This window comes from Panthera uncia, chromosome B4 (genome assembly GCF_023721935.1).
Source record: "Panthera uncia isolate 11264 chromosome B4, Puncia_PCG_1.0, whole genome shotgun sequence".
Taxonomy (NCBI): Eukaryota; Metazoa; Chordata; class Mammalia; order Carnivora; family Felidae; genus Panthera; species Panthera uncia.
In genome coordinates, this window is record NC_064809.1 from 13,139,303 (window position 1) to 13,156,449 (window position 17,147).

Genomic DNA, 17,147 nt, shown 5'->3' on the forward strand with positions numbered 1-17,147 from the left:
ACAATGCACACATGCACGCAAGGGAGAGGCAAAAGGAAAGAATCTCAAGCAGGCTCCACACCCGGCATGGGGCCCAGCACAGGGCTTGATCTCACAACAGACTGTGAGATCTTTTTTTTTTTAATGTTTTTTTAAATTTATTTTTAAAGGAGAGAGAGAGAGACAGAGCATGAGTGGGGAAGGAGCAGAGAGGGAGACACAGAATTCGAAGCAGGCTCCAGGCTCTATGCTGTCAGCACAGAGCCCGATGCGGGGCTCGAACCCATGAACCACGAGATCATGACCTGAGCTGAAGTCAGACGCTCAATCGACTAAGCCACCCAGACGCCCCTGTGAGATCTTGACCTGAGCCAGAATCAAGAGGTGGGGGCTTAACTGACCGAAGCCATCCAGGCGCCCTGTCCTGTTTTTCCGTAACATTCAGTTTCTACAAAGAAACAAAATGATCACACTTTATTTTTTTTAACTTTCTTTTTTTTAGAAAAAGAGAGCAGAGCAGAGGAAGGCAGAGGGGGAAGGGAGGGAGAGAGGGAGATGAGGAGAGAGAGAGGAAGAGAGAGAATCCTAAGCAGGTTCCATGCCCAGTGTGGAGCCCCACCTGGTGCTCAATCTCACAACGGTGAGATGATGATCTGAGCAGAAAGCAAGAGTCAGGTGATTAACCTACTGAGCCACCCAGACAATCCAAAATGATCACACTTTAAAAAATCAGATTGAAAATTTTAAATACTCTTTCATTATTAGAATATGTATTTGTAGCAGGTGCCCAGCACACTTCAACACCAAGGTTAAAGCAGTGAACAAACGAAGTTCCTACTCTCATGAGGTTGACATGCTAATGGGGGAAGCAGACACTTAACTAAGGAAGCAGCAGCAATGAACTACATTGGGTAGTAACAGAGGAAGCCCAGGAAACCCTGAGACAACAGGCTGCAGATGTCGAGAAGACCTTCGGGATGAAATCAGTCCCGGTGGCCAACCCTTCATGGACATGTGGCAGCACAGATCTTAAGAAGTTTAAGATTAATCAGAAAAACAAAGAAGGAGCTCAAAGGCAGGGATTTATATATAATGAAATCAAAACTCACCTGGGGAGACAATGAAGCCAGCCACCAAAATGGAGAAACAAGCTTGGTGGATCAGAGAAAATAGGAGTTTTAGACATGCTGCACTTTTGATGCCCATAAAACATGCAAGTGAATGTGTAAAGGAGGCACTGGCATAAGTGCTTGAGCTCGAGAGTCACAAACAGGCTAGATACACGGACTTGGGAGCCCACAATCTACAGGACGGGTGAAGAGGAGCCTGCGAAAGAGACCGAAGGGGAGTACCCAGGAAGAGCAGGGAATCCAGGGCTCAGGGCTCAGAGATAGGCGACTACTGCACAGAGGAACACGTTCTCAGCCGCGGTAAATTGTGTTCAGCAAAAACTGCTGAGCGGTCCATCAAGAGCACAAGCAAGCACCCTCTGAACTCAGCAATAGGGAGGATGACTTTCCTTCAAGGCTGGCTTCGCGAGCATGCACCTGGGACGTGGTTTCATGCTTTGCTGCCACCATCTTGAAATTCTTAATAATTTTTGAACAAGGAACCCTGCATTCTCATTTTGCACTAAACTCAGCACACTATGTAGCAAATTCTGCCTGAGAGCAGTTTCAGTAAAGTGGTGGAGATAAGGGGAAAAAAAAAAAAAAAAAGGAATACAGTAGTGTGAGGAGTGAATGGGAATGAGCAAATTGAGACATGAGGCATGTGGTGGAGAGACCAAGGAGGCCCCCATGAACCTCATCCCCCACCTCTCATCCCCTAGTACAACCCCTTCCCTCTGAGTGGAAGTAGGACCCGTGACTCACTTCCACCCAACAGGATGTGGCAAAAGTGACAGGATTATCACTCCCATGATTATTACATCTTGCTGGAGTCTCTCTCTTACCAGCTGTCAGGAGCTGCCATGAAGTAAGTGGAACCCCATGGACCATGAAGTACAGGGACCCGTAGGAACAGAGGGCAACTTAAGCCCCATGACTGCAAAGAAATGAATTCTGCCAATAACCTCCGTGAGCTTAGAAGCAATTCTTCCCCAGGTGAGCCTCGGATGAGACCACAGCCCTGTACACCCATGGACCACAGCCTGAAGCACAGAACTCAGATATGCTAGGCCTGGATTCCTGACCCACAGAAATGGTGAGATAATAAATGCATGTCATTTTAAGCCACTACATTTATGATAATTTGTCATCCAGCAGTAGGGAACGAAGTACAAACCAGAAAGGAGAATATCCTCTCCAGACGTTTCATCAAAGGGAAGGAGACAGAAAGTAGTAGCCAAAGTGCAGGGCATCAGGGAAGGTAAGGGTTTCACGGTGTCCATTGTATTCTGTTTTTAAGACGGGAAAGACGTGAGCATTGGCAAATCCTTATGATAAAGAAACACCAGGGCAGAGGTGGAAACAGGAGGTGGGAGAGAAACTGATTTTCAGGAAGTGAGGGGGATACTTTTTGCACCATCAACAGAAAAATAAGAAAGGATCCAAGAATGGGCAGATTTGCAGAGGGGCAGTGGGAAGAAGAGGGCACAGCCTGGAAATGACCATTTTATTAGTGGTGAAAGGATGGTCTGCCGACAGCGAGGGACAAGCAGGGACGTAGCTGACTATAAAGTTGGAGATTTGCATGTTGAGAAGGTTGGACAGAGCCACCGTGGAGAGCAGGAGTGCTGAGGAGGAAAACATTTAATTTCCTAGCAGGCCTAAGTCCCTGGTGAAGGTGGGGACCAGGATCTTACAGTGGCATCTGTGACGTGGTCTGGCAGAAACTGGCAGTCCAGGCACAGACATGGGGACAGTGAGCTGCCCCATCCTCCAGGGTTGGGATGTGCCCTCACAGCAGGCAGAAGGGAAAAGGGGATTTGGTGTACTGAGAAGGGCACCGTGAAACGTTGGCCGTGGAGTCAGAAACCAGAGGCACCGTGACTGACACTGAGGGTGGGAGCAGGACAAGGGGCTCGAAATGGACCCAGAAGGGCAAATATCTGACGTCACCTGGGACAGCCCATCAGAGGAACTGGATTGAAGGTTCTGGAGCCTACAAATTTCAGACCCAAAGCAGCTCACCGTGTTAGCAAGATCTCGGACAGTGACTCTTTGAGGGTGATCCACCCGTTCCAGTTTGAGCATTGAAAGTCCCGTGTCTGGGGAAACTGGGATGGTTCTATAACTGAAAGTGATCCCTGAAGAAAGCCCCAGCCCCCAGTCCCAGGCAAATGAGGCCTGCTGGTCACCCACCTTGGAGGCCACTGGGATCAACTGATGAGCTCTAACAACTCCTGAAGGCTGGAGCAGGAGACTGCCGCCCAGGGGCCAAAACTTTGGAGCTAGGACTAGTAAATGACTGCACAGATGGCAGGAGATGATCACTAACCATAGCAAGCCCAGAAGGCCAAGGAGTGAGAGAGGAAGGATGTGAAAGCAGCCACGAGGACCCGGGGCGCTATCTGGGTGTGGCAGAAGGTGCCATCTGTGCCCACCAGGGCACAGACAGCAGCAAACTCCAAGAGCCGGGTTCCATTAGGACCAGGAGGTGAAGACTTCTGGAGGATAAGCAGGCTGATCACGGAGCAGGAGTCACAGCACGAGGCAAGTGCAAAAATCTAGGGTAAGAAGGGGAAGCACAGGACAGTCCTCAGAGGAAAGTCCCTGGAGTTCCAGGGCTACAGGAGCCCACGGAGGTAACTGCAGGGAGAGAGGGAATAGGGTGGGAGGTAACCCCGTGTGGGGTGTGGGGTGGCTGCTGGTGACATACTAAATGGCACTCCAAAGCAGCTGGTGTCCCAGGAAGTCTGTGGGACACAAGCACAGGTGTACTTTAACACAATGAGACTGCTATGTGGTGTATACACATTTATCCTGAAGAAAAGAAATTAGGAATTTTCTAAGCTCCACCAGGTGTTCCTCTGGTCCTTATCTAAAAGTCCTTTCTGCTTGGGACTCAATACTCAGATGTCTGTTTCACAAATAATCATTTTTTTCTGATATTCAAACCTTCACCCAACCCTGAGATTCTCCTTAAACCTCTCACATTTCACTAATAACTTGTAAGTTACCTGAATCCAGAAAATCCTCATGGATTTAACTGATATGAGGCCAATAACTAATACAGAAACCGAGTACAGAATATATTTCTTGACAATCAAGTGCCAAAGTTATCACATCACCGTGGAACAGAGAAGGAGAGAATATGTGCTATGTTGTGCTGTGTCACAGGGAGTTGTGTTTTCTGGCGTGTGTTTGTGTGTGTGTGTGTTTATGCACATGTGCAAGCATGCATAGGTATTAAGAGTATATACCATCTGGAGATTTAAGTCCTGTAGAAGCTCAGAAAGACTCAATAATAGAACACTGTTTCAACAAAAACTTTTTAGCCTTATTTACAAAAATATATATGCAGAAAAACTTTCTCAACTGAAGAACAATTCGAGTACTTCTATTCAGTCTAACCTTGCTCTCAAGTTCTGGAGAAGACAGAGTTCAGCCAGGCCTTGGGTGGGGCAGGAGAACTAACCAAACAAAAAAGCACAGTAAGCTCACAAGTGCCAGGAGATCCGATGGTTACTCAACAGGTTGGGCCTGGGAAGGAAACCGAGGGCCCTTTGCCACCCCTCACACAGCCCACAAACAAGCCCTCTCTCCCCGTCCTCTCATTAATTCAAGACCAGGCTTCATGAAGGAAAATGGGCCCCTATTCTCATAGGGTAGCTTATGAGCCCCAGCACAGCCCCAGCACAGCCCCCACCACACAGGCTGGTTAAGCCAGAACTCCTCAAAAACCAGCACACAGACCCTGGAACAGAAACTCCCACCAACCAGGTTCATTTCCTACAAAGGCAGTTACCAACAAGTAAATATTTTTAAATTAGTTTCATTACTACAGAAAGAGAATTCTTTTATAAAGTAAAGCTTTCAAAAGTTAAGCCAGAATATATAAAATTTGATTTATATATAAATAAATGTGAATGTGAACAAGGAAGATAGGAACCCTATGTTAATAAGGGTAACTCATATTTTTTTTCTCCAATGAAAAGACATTGCAAATGCACCTACCAAAAAAACAAAAAACAAAAAACAAAACCCAAACCCAAAAAAACCCAAAAGCCAGTATAGGAAGGGGACAGAGAGATCTACTGGTCTCTATCAACATTACACTGTCACCAAATATTTGTGCCAGGCAGCAGTGTGGTGCGGGAATAGGTAGCAAGACAAGTCAAAGCCACTGTGAAAATATTACACCACGATGAAGGAGAGTATTTACAACCCTTGTCGTCTCAGACAGGTATTGACAGAGACTGAACGGTTTCATGATGGACACCCAAGAACCCAATCTTTCGTGATCCCACCAAGGAACAAGAAGCAAATTCAACTCGGAGCCTGTCAGAGCGGTTTGCTGTTCCTGCACACGTGTGTTTTTTCTATCCACAAGTACTAGGGAGAAGGGGAAAGCAATGAGCAAAACAATTGCAAATCAAGTGCTATTTAGCTAAAATGAAATACTTCAAAATACTTATCCATCCCATAATGTCCATGGAATAGTGACATTTTTACCAGAAGCGCGTATCTTCCAAAAAATTCCACAATTTAATCATCGGGGTCCCAAACATTGAATAGAGGATGAATAAATACATGGGGATAAAACATACTGGACACACAAAAGATATTTCTAAAAGGTAAAGTACAACTCATCCAGAGTATGGCAGAGATGGTTGGGCATTTGAAGAAATCTTCAGGGGGGAAAAACAGCCTCTTACAGAACGCTCTCCCTGGCAAAGACATGATGTCCAAAACTGTAACAAGATGTCACTTTTTATTTAGCCTCGTATCATACAGGTCTCCTGTTCTGTTAAACCCACAAGTTCAAGTTCACACATCTGAAAGACTATTCAGTGACCCATGGGAAGATCTCAACATTTATTCCTACCTCAGATACACATTTTCTTGTTTAGGCTTTATTCATGATCATCCAAAGTTTTAATGCTTTTTAAAAAAATTTTTAATGTTTATTTCTTTTTGAGAGACAGAAAGAAACAGAGTGCAAGTTGGGGAGGGGCAGAGAGGAGGAGACAGAATCCGAAGCAGGCTCCAGGCTCCGGGCTGCCAGCACAGAGCCCCACGCGGGACTCGAACTCATGAGCTGTGAGATTATGACCTGAGCTGAAGTCGGATGCTCAACCAACTGAGCCACCCAGGAGCCCCCCACCCCCCCAATCATTCAAAGTTTAAAAAAAAAAAACCCAACCTTTAGTAAGACAAAGTTTGCCCAAGAAATTGCACTACACTTGTCACCTACTCAAGGCACAAGCAACAATAGGTTCCTGAAAACAAACGGGTTACTGAGAATGAACGCTAAACTCTGGATATTTGCAGGCTCCTCACTCAAGGCAACAGATAAAAAGATCCGGGCAAGAATGCACCTCCCAATAGCGGTGGTGCCTTGGAGAGGGAAGGAAAAGTCCCCCAAACAAGAATTTACCACCACCACTTGCCCCTCCCCAAGAAGCTCTCTTTCCGAAAATCAAAACAGACAAAGTTCAACTTCAAAGGGAGATGTTGTAGCAAGTCCAGAAGGCGGGAAAGTTGGCATATCCATCTCTGTGTGCAAATGAATGACCTCATGAGGCATAGAAACGAGCAAACAATGCAAAACAAACTGTTCCAACTCTGGTACCAGTTACTGACCTTCCAGACCAATGGAACATGCTGTCTCTGGCAGCACAAGCAGAATGTGCATAAGAGAGCAGCTACTCTGCTTGAAAGCAAATACCTTCTACACACATTCACTGAAATCTAATAACAAAAGCAAACACTTCCACCTATGAATCAGTGCCCTCTTTAAGTGCTGTGACAATACATGTATATAAACAAGTCAAATGCATGGGGGTCTCCCCAAGCCTGCATGTGCACCGTCCCCTGCCCAACACTCACACACCCTAACCATGCTCAGTCACCTTTCCAACTCAGTCACCCTCCCCAACTACAAGAGGTTAGGCTTTAATATTCATTGTAACGCCACCACCAATACCTACAGCATGAAGGCTTTAAGGCAACTAAAACTTGAGCTCCTAAGGATCATAATTCATGACATATGGTCTACTTACGAAATGTGCTGGGAATTTTCTATTGTGGGGGAAATGTTTAACACAATGAAAAACTACAACCAGAGGAAGAAGGGCCTTGAGCTCTGGTCCCAATTCTGTCCAACGACCTGCGTGAAACTCTGGGCAAGGAATGGTCCACCTCTCTAAACCAGAGACATTTCCTTCTAGGTCTAGATTGTTATTAAATTATTAGGAAATATCAAATCTAGACCAAGGCACAGGGTGCGAAATTACCATTGGGGAGGCACACGCGAGACATATTTAGTGAGCTAACTTCAGTGCTGGCCCACAGTACACTCGCTCCCCAATCAAGCTTGACACAGCAGTGACACAGAAAGAACCTGAGGGGCAGTACAGGAGGAGGCTCCATGGAAAACCCTGAAAACTGTTTACAAACCATGCTGCTTGGCTCACATGTGATTCACGAGCATTCCTTCCAAATGTATCACTGTGGACGAGTCAGTCAGCTCTTCCTGCTCCTTCTTTCTATCTGCCCCTCCCACAGCACAGAAAACATGGCGTACCTCCCCACCTGCGAAGTGTCATAAGACCTGATACTTAAGATTTCAGGTCTATTCCACCTGTGAAAAAACATGGACAACCAACAGGGTTTAGTAAACCACACACATGTTTCACCCAACCATACTGATCCCTAATACGGTACATATTTCCTATGGTGTTTTATGTTATTAATAGTACTGATTGTGACCCGCGGTATAAAATAAGAGATCCATCAAAGATAGATATGTAAACAAGATGTGTATAGACATACATAGTGGAATATTACTCAGCCTTTAAAAAGAATGAAATTCTGGGGCACCTGGATGGTTCAGTTGGTTAAGCGTCCAACTCTTGATTTTGGCTCAGATCATGGTCTCACAGTTCCTGACATGGAGCCCCGCATCAGGCTCTGCACTGATAGCATGGGGCCTGCTTGGGATTCTTTCTCTCTTTCTCAAAATAAATAAGGAAGGGAGGAAGGAAATTCTGACACCTGTTACAACAGGAATGAACGATGATGATAGTGTGCTGACTGAAATAAGGCAGACACACAAAGATGAATACCGTATCATTCCATTTATATGAGGTATCTACAAAAATCAAATTTAGAGAGACAGAAAGTAGAATGGGGGTTGCCAGGGCTGGGGATGGGAGAGAACAGGGAGTTAGTGTTTTGTCTAATGAGTACAGAATTTCCATTTGGGAAGATGAGAAAGTTCTGGAGAGGTATGGTCATGATGTCTGCACAACAATGTGAATGCACTGGGGCACCTGGGTGGCTCAGTCGGTTAAGTGTCCGGCTCCTAGTTTCGGCTCAAGTCATGATCTCATGGTTTGTGAGTTCAAGCTCTGCATCTGGCTCTGCACGGACAGTGTGGACCCTGCTTGGGATTCTTTCTCCCTCTCTCTCTCTGCTCCTCCCCCACTCATTCTCTCTCTCTCTCAAAATAAATAAATAAACATAAAAAGTTTTTTAATGTGAATATACTAAATGGCATTGAACCATATGCTTAAAAATGGTTAAGATTGTTGTGTGTCAACTATACTCAAAATTAAAAAACCATTTAAAAAATGACAAATTTTATGTTATGTTAACACAATAAAAAACAAAGCTGAGAGTGAACAGCTGAGAAACTCCCCTAAAAAATGAAAGCCTTCTATATGACATGGTATTAATGAAACTGGAACAACTAGGAAAAATATTTCCAGTAGTATTCTGTAGCATTCGTGTGAGATAGTAAAAAATACATGTATTAGTCTCTGCCCCGACTTCCTGACACAGAGTTCCAAAAATCTAGCACTAGGAGAATCTCTCATTCTAGGGGTTGGTCTTTGACCCCACTGAACGGGGCTCTGAAACCAGGGTAAATTCCTAAGTGGTAAGAGCAATGGAGGCATCTTTTGTCCTACTGAGGCAACTCTGGGTGTACTCCTGATGGGGGCTGGTCACCAGAAAGACCAACCCACGATCAGAAACTTGGAATTTTCAGCCCCAGCCCTCAGTTCTCAGAAAGTTAATAATTGATCATGCCTCCATGAGGAAGCCTCCATAAAAATTCCCAGCATTCGGGGCTCAAAGAGCTTCTGGGCCGGTGAATACACCCATACACCGGGGGGTGATGCACCTCGAATCTATGAGACAGAAGCTCCTGCACTCAGGCCCCTCCTAGACCTTGCCCTATGTATTTCTTCACCTGGGTTTTCATCTGTATCCTCCACCATATCCTTCAATAAACTGGTAATCAAGTGTTTCCCTGAGTTCTGTGAGCCATTCTAACACATAATCAAATCCGAGGGGGAGGAGGTCACGGGAACCTCTAATGTGTGGCCAAGCAGGGCAGAAGTTGGAGGTAACCTGGGAACCAAATACTTGCAGCTGGTGTCTGAAGCGGGGAGGTGGCCGTCACGTGGGACCACATCCAGGCAGAGAACATCAGAACTGAGTTAAATTGCAGGACACACAGCTGAGGTCACTGAGAAACGCTTAGTGGGGAAAACCCCCCACACACCTGGTGTCACAAGTGGTGAGCGTGGCAGTGGTGTGTCAGAGTAAAGGAGAACCACAGGAGGAGAGACTGGGCAGTTTTGTTTTTCTTTACAGCTAGAATCCTAACGCTGCACTCAACATATACTACTGAGTCTTAGTTTGCTCCAACTATAAAACAGGAACAGGGATGTTTATTAATAAATTAAAGTCACAATGCCCCCAAAAATGTGTGTTGACGAAAAAGTTGAGAACACTGTGAAAATTTAGTTAAGAATAGACATTATCAGATCACTAGGAAAAGGGGATGTTATTGGAAAATTTAGAAAAATCTTCCCAAAGTATTCTGGGGTTAATATGTGTCACTACTATTAAAAAGTAGGAAAAAGAATAAACACCGATTTCAAGCAGGAGCTCAAAAAGTGTATAATCATCCAAGGCTCTCTTTGATCAAAAAATTATTTCTTTTTAAAAACTCTTTTTATCTCAAAGACATGCTGACTGATAGCACAGTGTCTGCCCCTGCTTTTTTTTTTAAGTTGAGAGCTGAGGATTTCAGCTCTCAAAAAATGGTAGCAGGGGCCGTGTTCTCTTACCCTGATTTCACACCCAGTGTCCTCAAATGCCAAGTCCTTTAAACTCAGATCTATAAAGCTATATTTATGACAACACACATCCACAGAGGCAACCCTGGATAAGCAGGCCCAACGTCTTTTCCACAAATGTAAATGAACATATGCACTTACAATCCACAATTTTCTATTCACATATAACTCCAATGTTAAAGACATTTTTTCTCCAAATAACCATCTTTGGGCGACTAATGTTTTTATGGCTGCAGGCCAGGAGATACAAGGAGTTAAATTAAGTTTTATTAAAGGTATTAGCATTAACACCAGTAAGAATGTGGCCCCTTTCCTCAGTTCTTCCCAAATGGTCTCAGTCCTACAGCTGGCACCTATTTCTGTGCTTAGACAGGGCGTCACAGGGGTCTCCATCTTTAGTCCAAGTACATGAAAGTACAAAGCCCTTTCCCAATCAGGCAAGCTCAATAAGCAAAATGGTGCCAACTTCACTTGCAACGAATGAGCAACTACTTTGTCTACCCTATTTGTTAAACCCAAGCATGGGCCTAGCCTCCCTAACAGATGTAAGCTCCCCAAGGGTAAATATCCTGCATACCGATCTGTGCCCAGGACACTGGGTCTTCCATTAGGAGTTTAATAAACCTAAGTTACTACATTTCCACAAACTCAATCCATTTTTATTCATCTTTCCTCACCTTGCCAAATCTCTCTAAGTGATATTCTCAAGGTTAGAAATATACAGAAGAGGGATGCCTGGGTTACTCAGGCGGTTAAGCATAGGACTCTGGATTTCGGCTCAGGTCATAATGTCACAGGTTCGTAGACTCGAGCCCTACGTCAGGCTCCACGCTTAGGATTCTCTCTCTCCCTTTTTTATCCCTCTCTATCTCAAAATAAATAAGTAAACATGTTTAAAAAAAGAAATATACAGAAGAAAAGCATACAATAAACAAGTTCCTTCTCTATCATGGACACACATTTCCGTCTAAGATGCTGAAATAATACTACCAGCTTACAAATATGACCGGTCTTTACTCGGGGAAGAAAAATCCATCTCAAACATGACAAGAGATGGGATCTTGGCAAACTGTTCACTTTTTGCTCCTTGCTATAAAGTCAATAATAGGATTCTTTATTTAGGATCTATAGTCAGTCCACTATCAGGAAGCAAGTAAGGGCCACTGATAAGGCTAGAAAACAAACCACACCTCAGTCACCAGAACAAAGCGTAGGGAGTTCCTGTTCAGTCAAAGACAAACATGACAATTTTGGAAGAGATTAAGATGAGGGAGAGGCAGAAGAGAAGTAGGCACATCATGCCTGACTAATCATTGATAACTAACACTGACACAATCAAATGCCAACTCACAGAAGGCAGTGATTTGATTCACCTGCAATTTACCAACCATCCGAAATCCCTCTTCCAATCACTCTCTCCACAAAATAGACCATGTTTTTGTTCAAACGTGCACTAAAAAGGACAGCCCTGTTCACAAATCTTAAGACTTCACCAAAATTATAACAAAGCAAAAAAACAAAACAACAACAACAAACCCCACATTCACTTGCTATTAATTTCTACAGACATCTCGGAAAAACCCTGGAACCAGACACCAGGAAAGGACACCCCTCATTAAGTTATGCATTAAGCTCAAGTCAGTAAATAAACTGATTTTCTAAGAGAAAAGATATTTCCTTAATGGTTTATGAAACAGTTACCAAAGTGACACACCGATTTTGAAAACTCATTTATTATAACGTAAGCTTCTCAAAAGTAGGTTTTGCTATTTAAGCATCACTTCTCAACATCCACAGCAACTGACGTTAAGTCTCTAAACACAGGAAGGCACAGTTACTGAATAAACGGACTCCAATCTGTTGGAAACAGCAATGCTTAAAGAAACTGTATTTTAATATTCAGAAGCCAGTTGTCTGTTTTCCCTATTACAGTGCAGATTCCTTCTGAAGCCTTCTACTGCAAAGTAACCAAAATCTTACCAGATTAAGAATAAACCAGATAAAACCCATGAAAGATTCACCTCCAAACCCTACTCATGACTTACAAGTTCCTACCTCCCTGCCCAGCTGGCAAACGACCCTAAAATTGCTTCCCTGAGCTTATCAGCCAAACAAATGGAAACTCTAAGCGAACACAGAACTTTCCGTCAGTAGCATCACCCAAGGAAAAACACACAGAGGCAACAGAATCTCAAAACCAGGTTGACTACTCAATACCTGGGATGAGACACGGATAAAATCGTTTTGTCATTCCCCAGTTCTTCTTTCCAAAGAGATGGGGTACCTCAAAATAAATCATGTGTGCAACCAAATACATGGAATTTAAAAGTCAAGGCCACACTACAGAAGAAACAGCTAAAGTGTGAACAATGAGCGACAGTGTAAACAGCATCCCCTGCTCATTTACCCACAAATAAAAGCCCACGGAGCACATGGCTATTTTCAATTTAAAAAAATGCAAACTGTTAAAGGCCAAAGCCATAGGATTATGCTTGGCCCTTAATTCACTGGCCTTTCATTCATTTTAATTTACCAAAAGGAAATGCTAATGTGATCCTCGTACTTGGCCTCCCAAGATCCTGACTTCATACCAAAATGGAACTTAAAATAATGCATTCTGCAGAATTTTCTTCCCAAATATTTCCTTCCTTACTGAGAAGACAAACGATTTAGTTATACTTGAGGACTAAAACCTAAGGAACTCTTATCCCGTGTTGCTTGGGCAGTAGAGAAGGCTTAGGCATCGCCTCCAGTGGGAGAACACCTGGGGTAACAGCAAACCAAGAACAAAGCAGAGTCCTTGTTACTGGAAACACCCGTTTCATGCACTTCATCTTCTACTGGGGGTACAGGGGGAGGGGAAAGACAAGCAAGAAGCAAAGGAGCTTATAAGGTATCCGCAGTGAGTCTGGTCAAGTGTTAGGAAAACGAATAAAGCAGGGTAAGAGGGTGCAGGTCAGGGGGCCTATTTTATAAGGGGTGATGGAGAGGCCTCTCAATATCTGGGATGAGCTTTCCAGAGAGAGGATCTGGAGATCCCCACACACCCTGGGCAAGCGTGTGCTTGGCCTGTTTAGGAAAAACAGAAAAGAGGCCAATGTGGCTGGAGCGAGGGGAGGAGGAAAGTGGTTGGAAACTAGGTCAGGGAGGTGGCAGGAGCCAGACCAGCTTCTGATGCACTCCAACACTTGGAGAAATGGCTGATTCAGGAATCAGAGTTCTACACCACCAAACGCGGTGGAAATCAACTCCTTACAGCGACCCCCCTGTCCCAGCATTATAAAGCCCCTGGGAGGTTCCAGGGACCATCTCACTTCAGCTGCACCTGCGGGTGTCCACGCCCATAATAGCTGTGGAACCAATGCCCAGTTCCTGTAAGAAGACACACAGTAGGGCGCTCAGGATTAATGCTGGAGATTGTGCAGGCTGCTCGCCCAGGTGGGCAGTTTCAGATTTGGCATACTGACCACACACTGCTCGTGACAGCCACTGAAACTCCAGGTTATGATGCATTAGAATAAAATCCTGTCTTCAGTCGCAGAGTACATCATCATCATCCCACTTGCCACAGGTTACCAAAGAGATCGGCTTTTCTGGGGCACTGCCGATCTCAAATACTCTTTGCCGTCGTCCCCAGAAATGCATGCCTCGTTCTCAATTTACCCTGGACATCACTAGCGAATAGACAGTGGCCATCCCTCTAGGAGACAGGTAACAGTTCTTCTAAAAACAAAACCAGAATGGTGAGGTGGGCGTCATTAATAACATACCCACGTTTTTCAACCTTCACCTGATTGCTGGCTGTAGGCAGGCACACTATTAATGTGCTCGTTGTTATTTCTGTAAAACTCGATCAAGTGTACACTATTATCCCCATTTTACTGACAGAGCTGTAACCTGAAGACCCGGAAGGTGGGCCCAAGCACTCTGATCCCAGAGGATGCCAAATCACACTGCTTCTCTTTAAAGAACTGGACAGGGGCGCCTGGGTGGCGCAGTCGGTTAAGCGTCCGACTTCAGCCAGGTCACGATCTCGCGGTCCGTGAGTTCGAGCCCCGCGTCGGGCTCTGGGCTGATGGCTCGGAGCCTGGAGCCTGTTTCCGATTCTGTGTCTCCCTCTCTCTCTGCCCCTCCCCCGTTCATGCTCTGTCTCTCTCTGTCCCAAAAATAAATAAAAAATGTTGAAAAAAAAAAAATTTTAAAGAACTGGACAGTGAAAAATTAAACATTTGACAAAAGTTACCCAGGGAGAGAGGGGAAGACATAGCCTTCCCCATTTGGCTGAAAAGACAACCTGTGTCTTAAGATCCAGAGTCAGGACTCTTTAGGGAGATATATGTAACCCAGAGCTAAGCATACAGGAGAAAGAATCTGCTCATTAATGACAAGTGACATGACATGCAGAGAACCACAGTACGGACCGCAGGACTCCAAAAACAGGATGTAAGCTCACCTTTCTGGGCAGACAGCCACCCACCCACCGGCTGCCCTCCTTTTACGTTTCAGCATTCTTTCATCTGGGGAAGATCGCAAGCTGGCTGTGTGTAGCTCTCCGTTTGTTTTACAAGGGGCCACGGAAGTTGTGGCCTGACATGCCACCCCACCCCAAGTCACAGGGTGAGGGGGGCTGGAGGAAGTAGAAGAGGCTGGGCCAGCCTGCCAACCTGCGTGCTGAGTTGCCAACACCAGCCGCCAGGAAGAAAGGGGAAACGCTCGTGAAGGAAGTGAAGCAACAGAAGCAAAGGGCAGGCAAACCCACAACCGTACATTGTCCACTCACCAGGAGGGCCCTCTGTGTTCCAACGTGGATGGGACAGTCCTCAGGGGATCACTGGGCCCGGGGACACAGCCCAACGTACAAGACAGTCCTTTCCCCCAAAAGGATCTGCTGTAAGGGGTGGTGGTGGTGATGGTGGTGGGCGGGGGGAGGGATGTTTCTAGGCTAGTTCTTAGGAGGGAGGGTTTCAGCTCAGGAAATGTGCGACTAAAATGATATAAAACAGGATGTAAATGGAGGCCTTTTAAAAGGAACTTCTTGCTCCGCACTGGCAGTGCAGAGCCTGCTTGAGATTCTCTGTCTCCCTCTCTCTCTGCCTCTCCCTTGCTCACTATCTCTCTCTCTCAAAATAAATAAATATTAAAGAAAATAATAAAGGAACTCCTAGCACTCTGAGTCTGAAACAGGGGCCGAGCACTCCTCGTGTGTTTTATAGTGTGAACGGCATGACTGAAGCCAGCCCAGCCCCATCTACACGCCTGAACCCCGTGGGCCCTTCAGTGTCTGACTCGCAATGGCAGAATTTAAGCAGCAGCACTCTGGAGGCCAAGATGAGAGGATGAGAGGGTCCCCAAACTCAGAGTTTCCAATCAGGCACGGAAACATGCAATCCGTGAGCAGGGGACCTCACAGAAATCCAAAGGAGGAAAAGCACCTGCCAGTAGGGACAATGTGTGGGAGAGCCCTGCCTTCTCACCCTGGGGCGCCCGAGTGCGTGGAACCTTTCACTCCGTTCCATCATAAACGAAGCAGTCTCAAACAGGAAGACGTGCTGTGTGATGCCGGCACCCACATCAAATGGTGCTTCTGGAACTTCAAGAAGGAACAGCAACTCTTTTGGGGAATGGAGCTCTTAGCAGAAGGGACAGAGAACCCGTGCCAAGGGGAACAAGAGACACACACAGGTATGTTATCAACAGTACCCAGATGGCACTGAGCCCTGTTCCCCCCTGCCATTGCTGCACACCCCAACTGCCAGGCAGCCAAGACTTCATAAGACCCTTCTAAGCAGGCTGAGTAGTAAAAGGAGGCCAAGCGTCCTCGCCTCTCTCACTCCTTTCTGCCTCTCACTAGTCCCAGGCATTAGGTGGAGCTGAGGCACTGCAGGAGCCCCAGGGAAAGCACAACCCCCCAAGGAGGTCCAGGCAAAGAGGTGCGATGATGGTGCCACTAGGTGTGACCGGATTACAGGGAACAGCTCATGGACTGCTGCCAAAACAGTCACTGAAAAAAACATAAACCCAGAGAGAAAAGAACGCTGAAAACCGTAATGCAGGATGTTCTTTGGAATCCAAATAATAAGCAGACAAAGAGATGGGAGCCAAGCTCCTCCAATGAGGCAGGAAGCCATGGGCTTACCAGAGAACCTCATGTCAGTCAACCCTTTAATGGGGACCTTTGCTCAAACACACAACAAACACTTATCTGCAACCATGGACGTGTACCTAGGAAGCTAAATTATTTGTCAATGATACCAGGTCACTTTGGAGTCCAGAGGAAGGCTCTACTAATAATTATACATGACACAAAAGACACAAACCAAGCTTATCCCAGACAAAACAGAAGGTACCTCATCCCTGTGTATGAACCCGGTGGGCTGCTCTCTCCTGCCATTAGTCACTAACCCTGGACCCCTCACCCAGCAGTCAGTCCCTGCGCTTACAGGAGCCCATGACCCACAAACGAACCAGGCAAGGACCTCCACTGGGCATCACTGCCAACTCCAGGTTACTGGTGACCTACTGACCTGATTTTCTCCTCTGCCGGCTGATGTTCCCAGCCCACTCACCACGTCCTCCTTACTTCCACTTTGCAGGCTGCACCACTGAAATCGTACCTTCTGTGCAGAACACATCCTGGTTTCTAAGAACTTTGCCTGTCCACAGATTCTAAACCTCTGTTCAGCTTGGCCATTGCTCTGGGCTGAATGTTTACATCTCCCCAAAATTCCTATGTTGAAGCCCTAAAGTCCACTGTGATGGTATCTGGAGGTGGGGCCTCTGGGAGGCGTTTAGGTCACGAGAGTGGAGCCCTTGTGAATGGGATTAGTGCCTTTAGAAGAAGAGACAAGAAATGACCTCTCTCACCGCCATGTGACGGCCATCTGTCTTGCATACGTGCAAACCAGGAAGA

At 45.8% G+C, this 17,147-nt stretch overlaps 1 protein-coding gene across 4 annotated transcripts in view; it reads right to left on the reverse strand.

Annotated features, from left to right (window-relative positions):
- The window catches only part of FAM107B (family with sequence similarity 107 member B), a 160,005-nt gene that overhangs the window by 46,700 nt on the left and 96,158 nt on the right, over nucleotides 1-17,147 (reverse strand). The window contains exon 1 of one of the 4 annotated variants that reach the window (XM_049624631.1): nucleotides 14,691-15,351. The exons of 2 other annotated variants lie outside the window; for them this stretch is intronic. Coding sequence is in view for 1 of the 2 variants with exons in the window: in XM_049624628.1 (XP_049480585.1) it covers nucleotides 1,934-1,979 (46 nt within the window). In the remaining variant the exon portion in view is untranslated. Of the gene's footprint in view, nucleotides 1-1,933; nucleotides 2,921-14,690; nucleotides 15,352-17,147 lie in introns of those variants that run through there. One more of the 4 variants, XM_049624628.1, reaches the window with a different exon arrangement.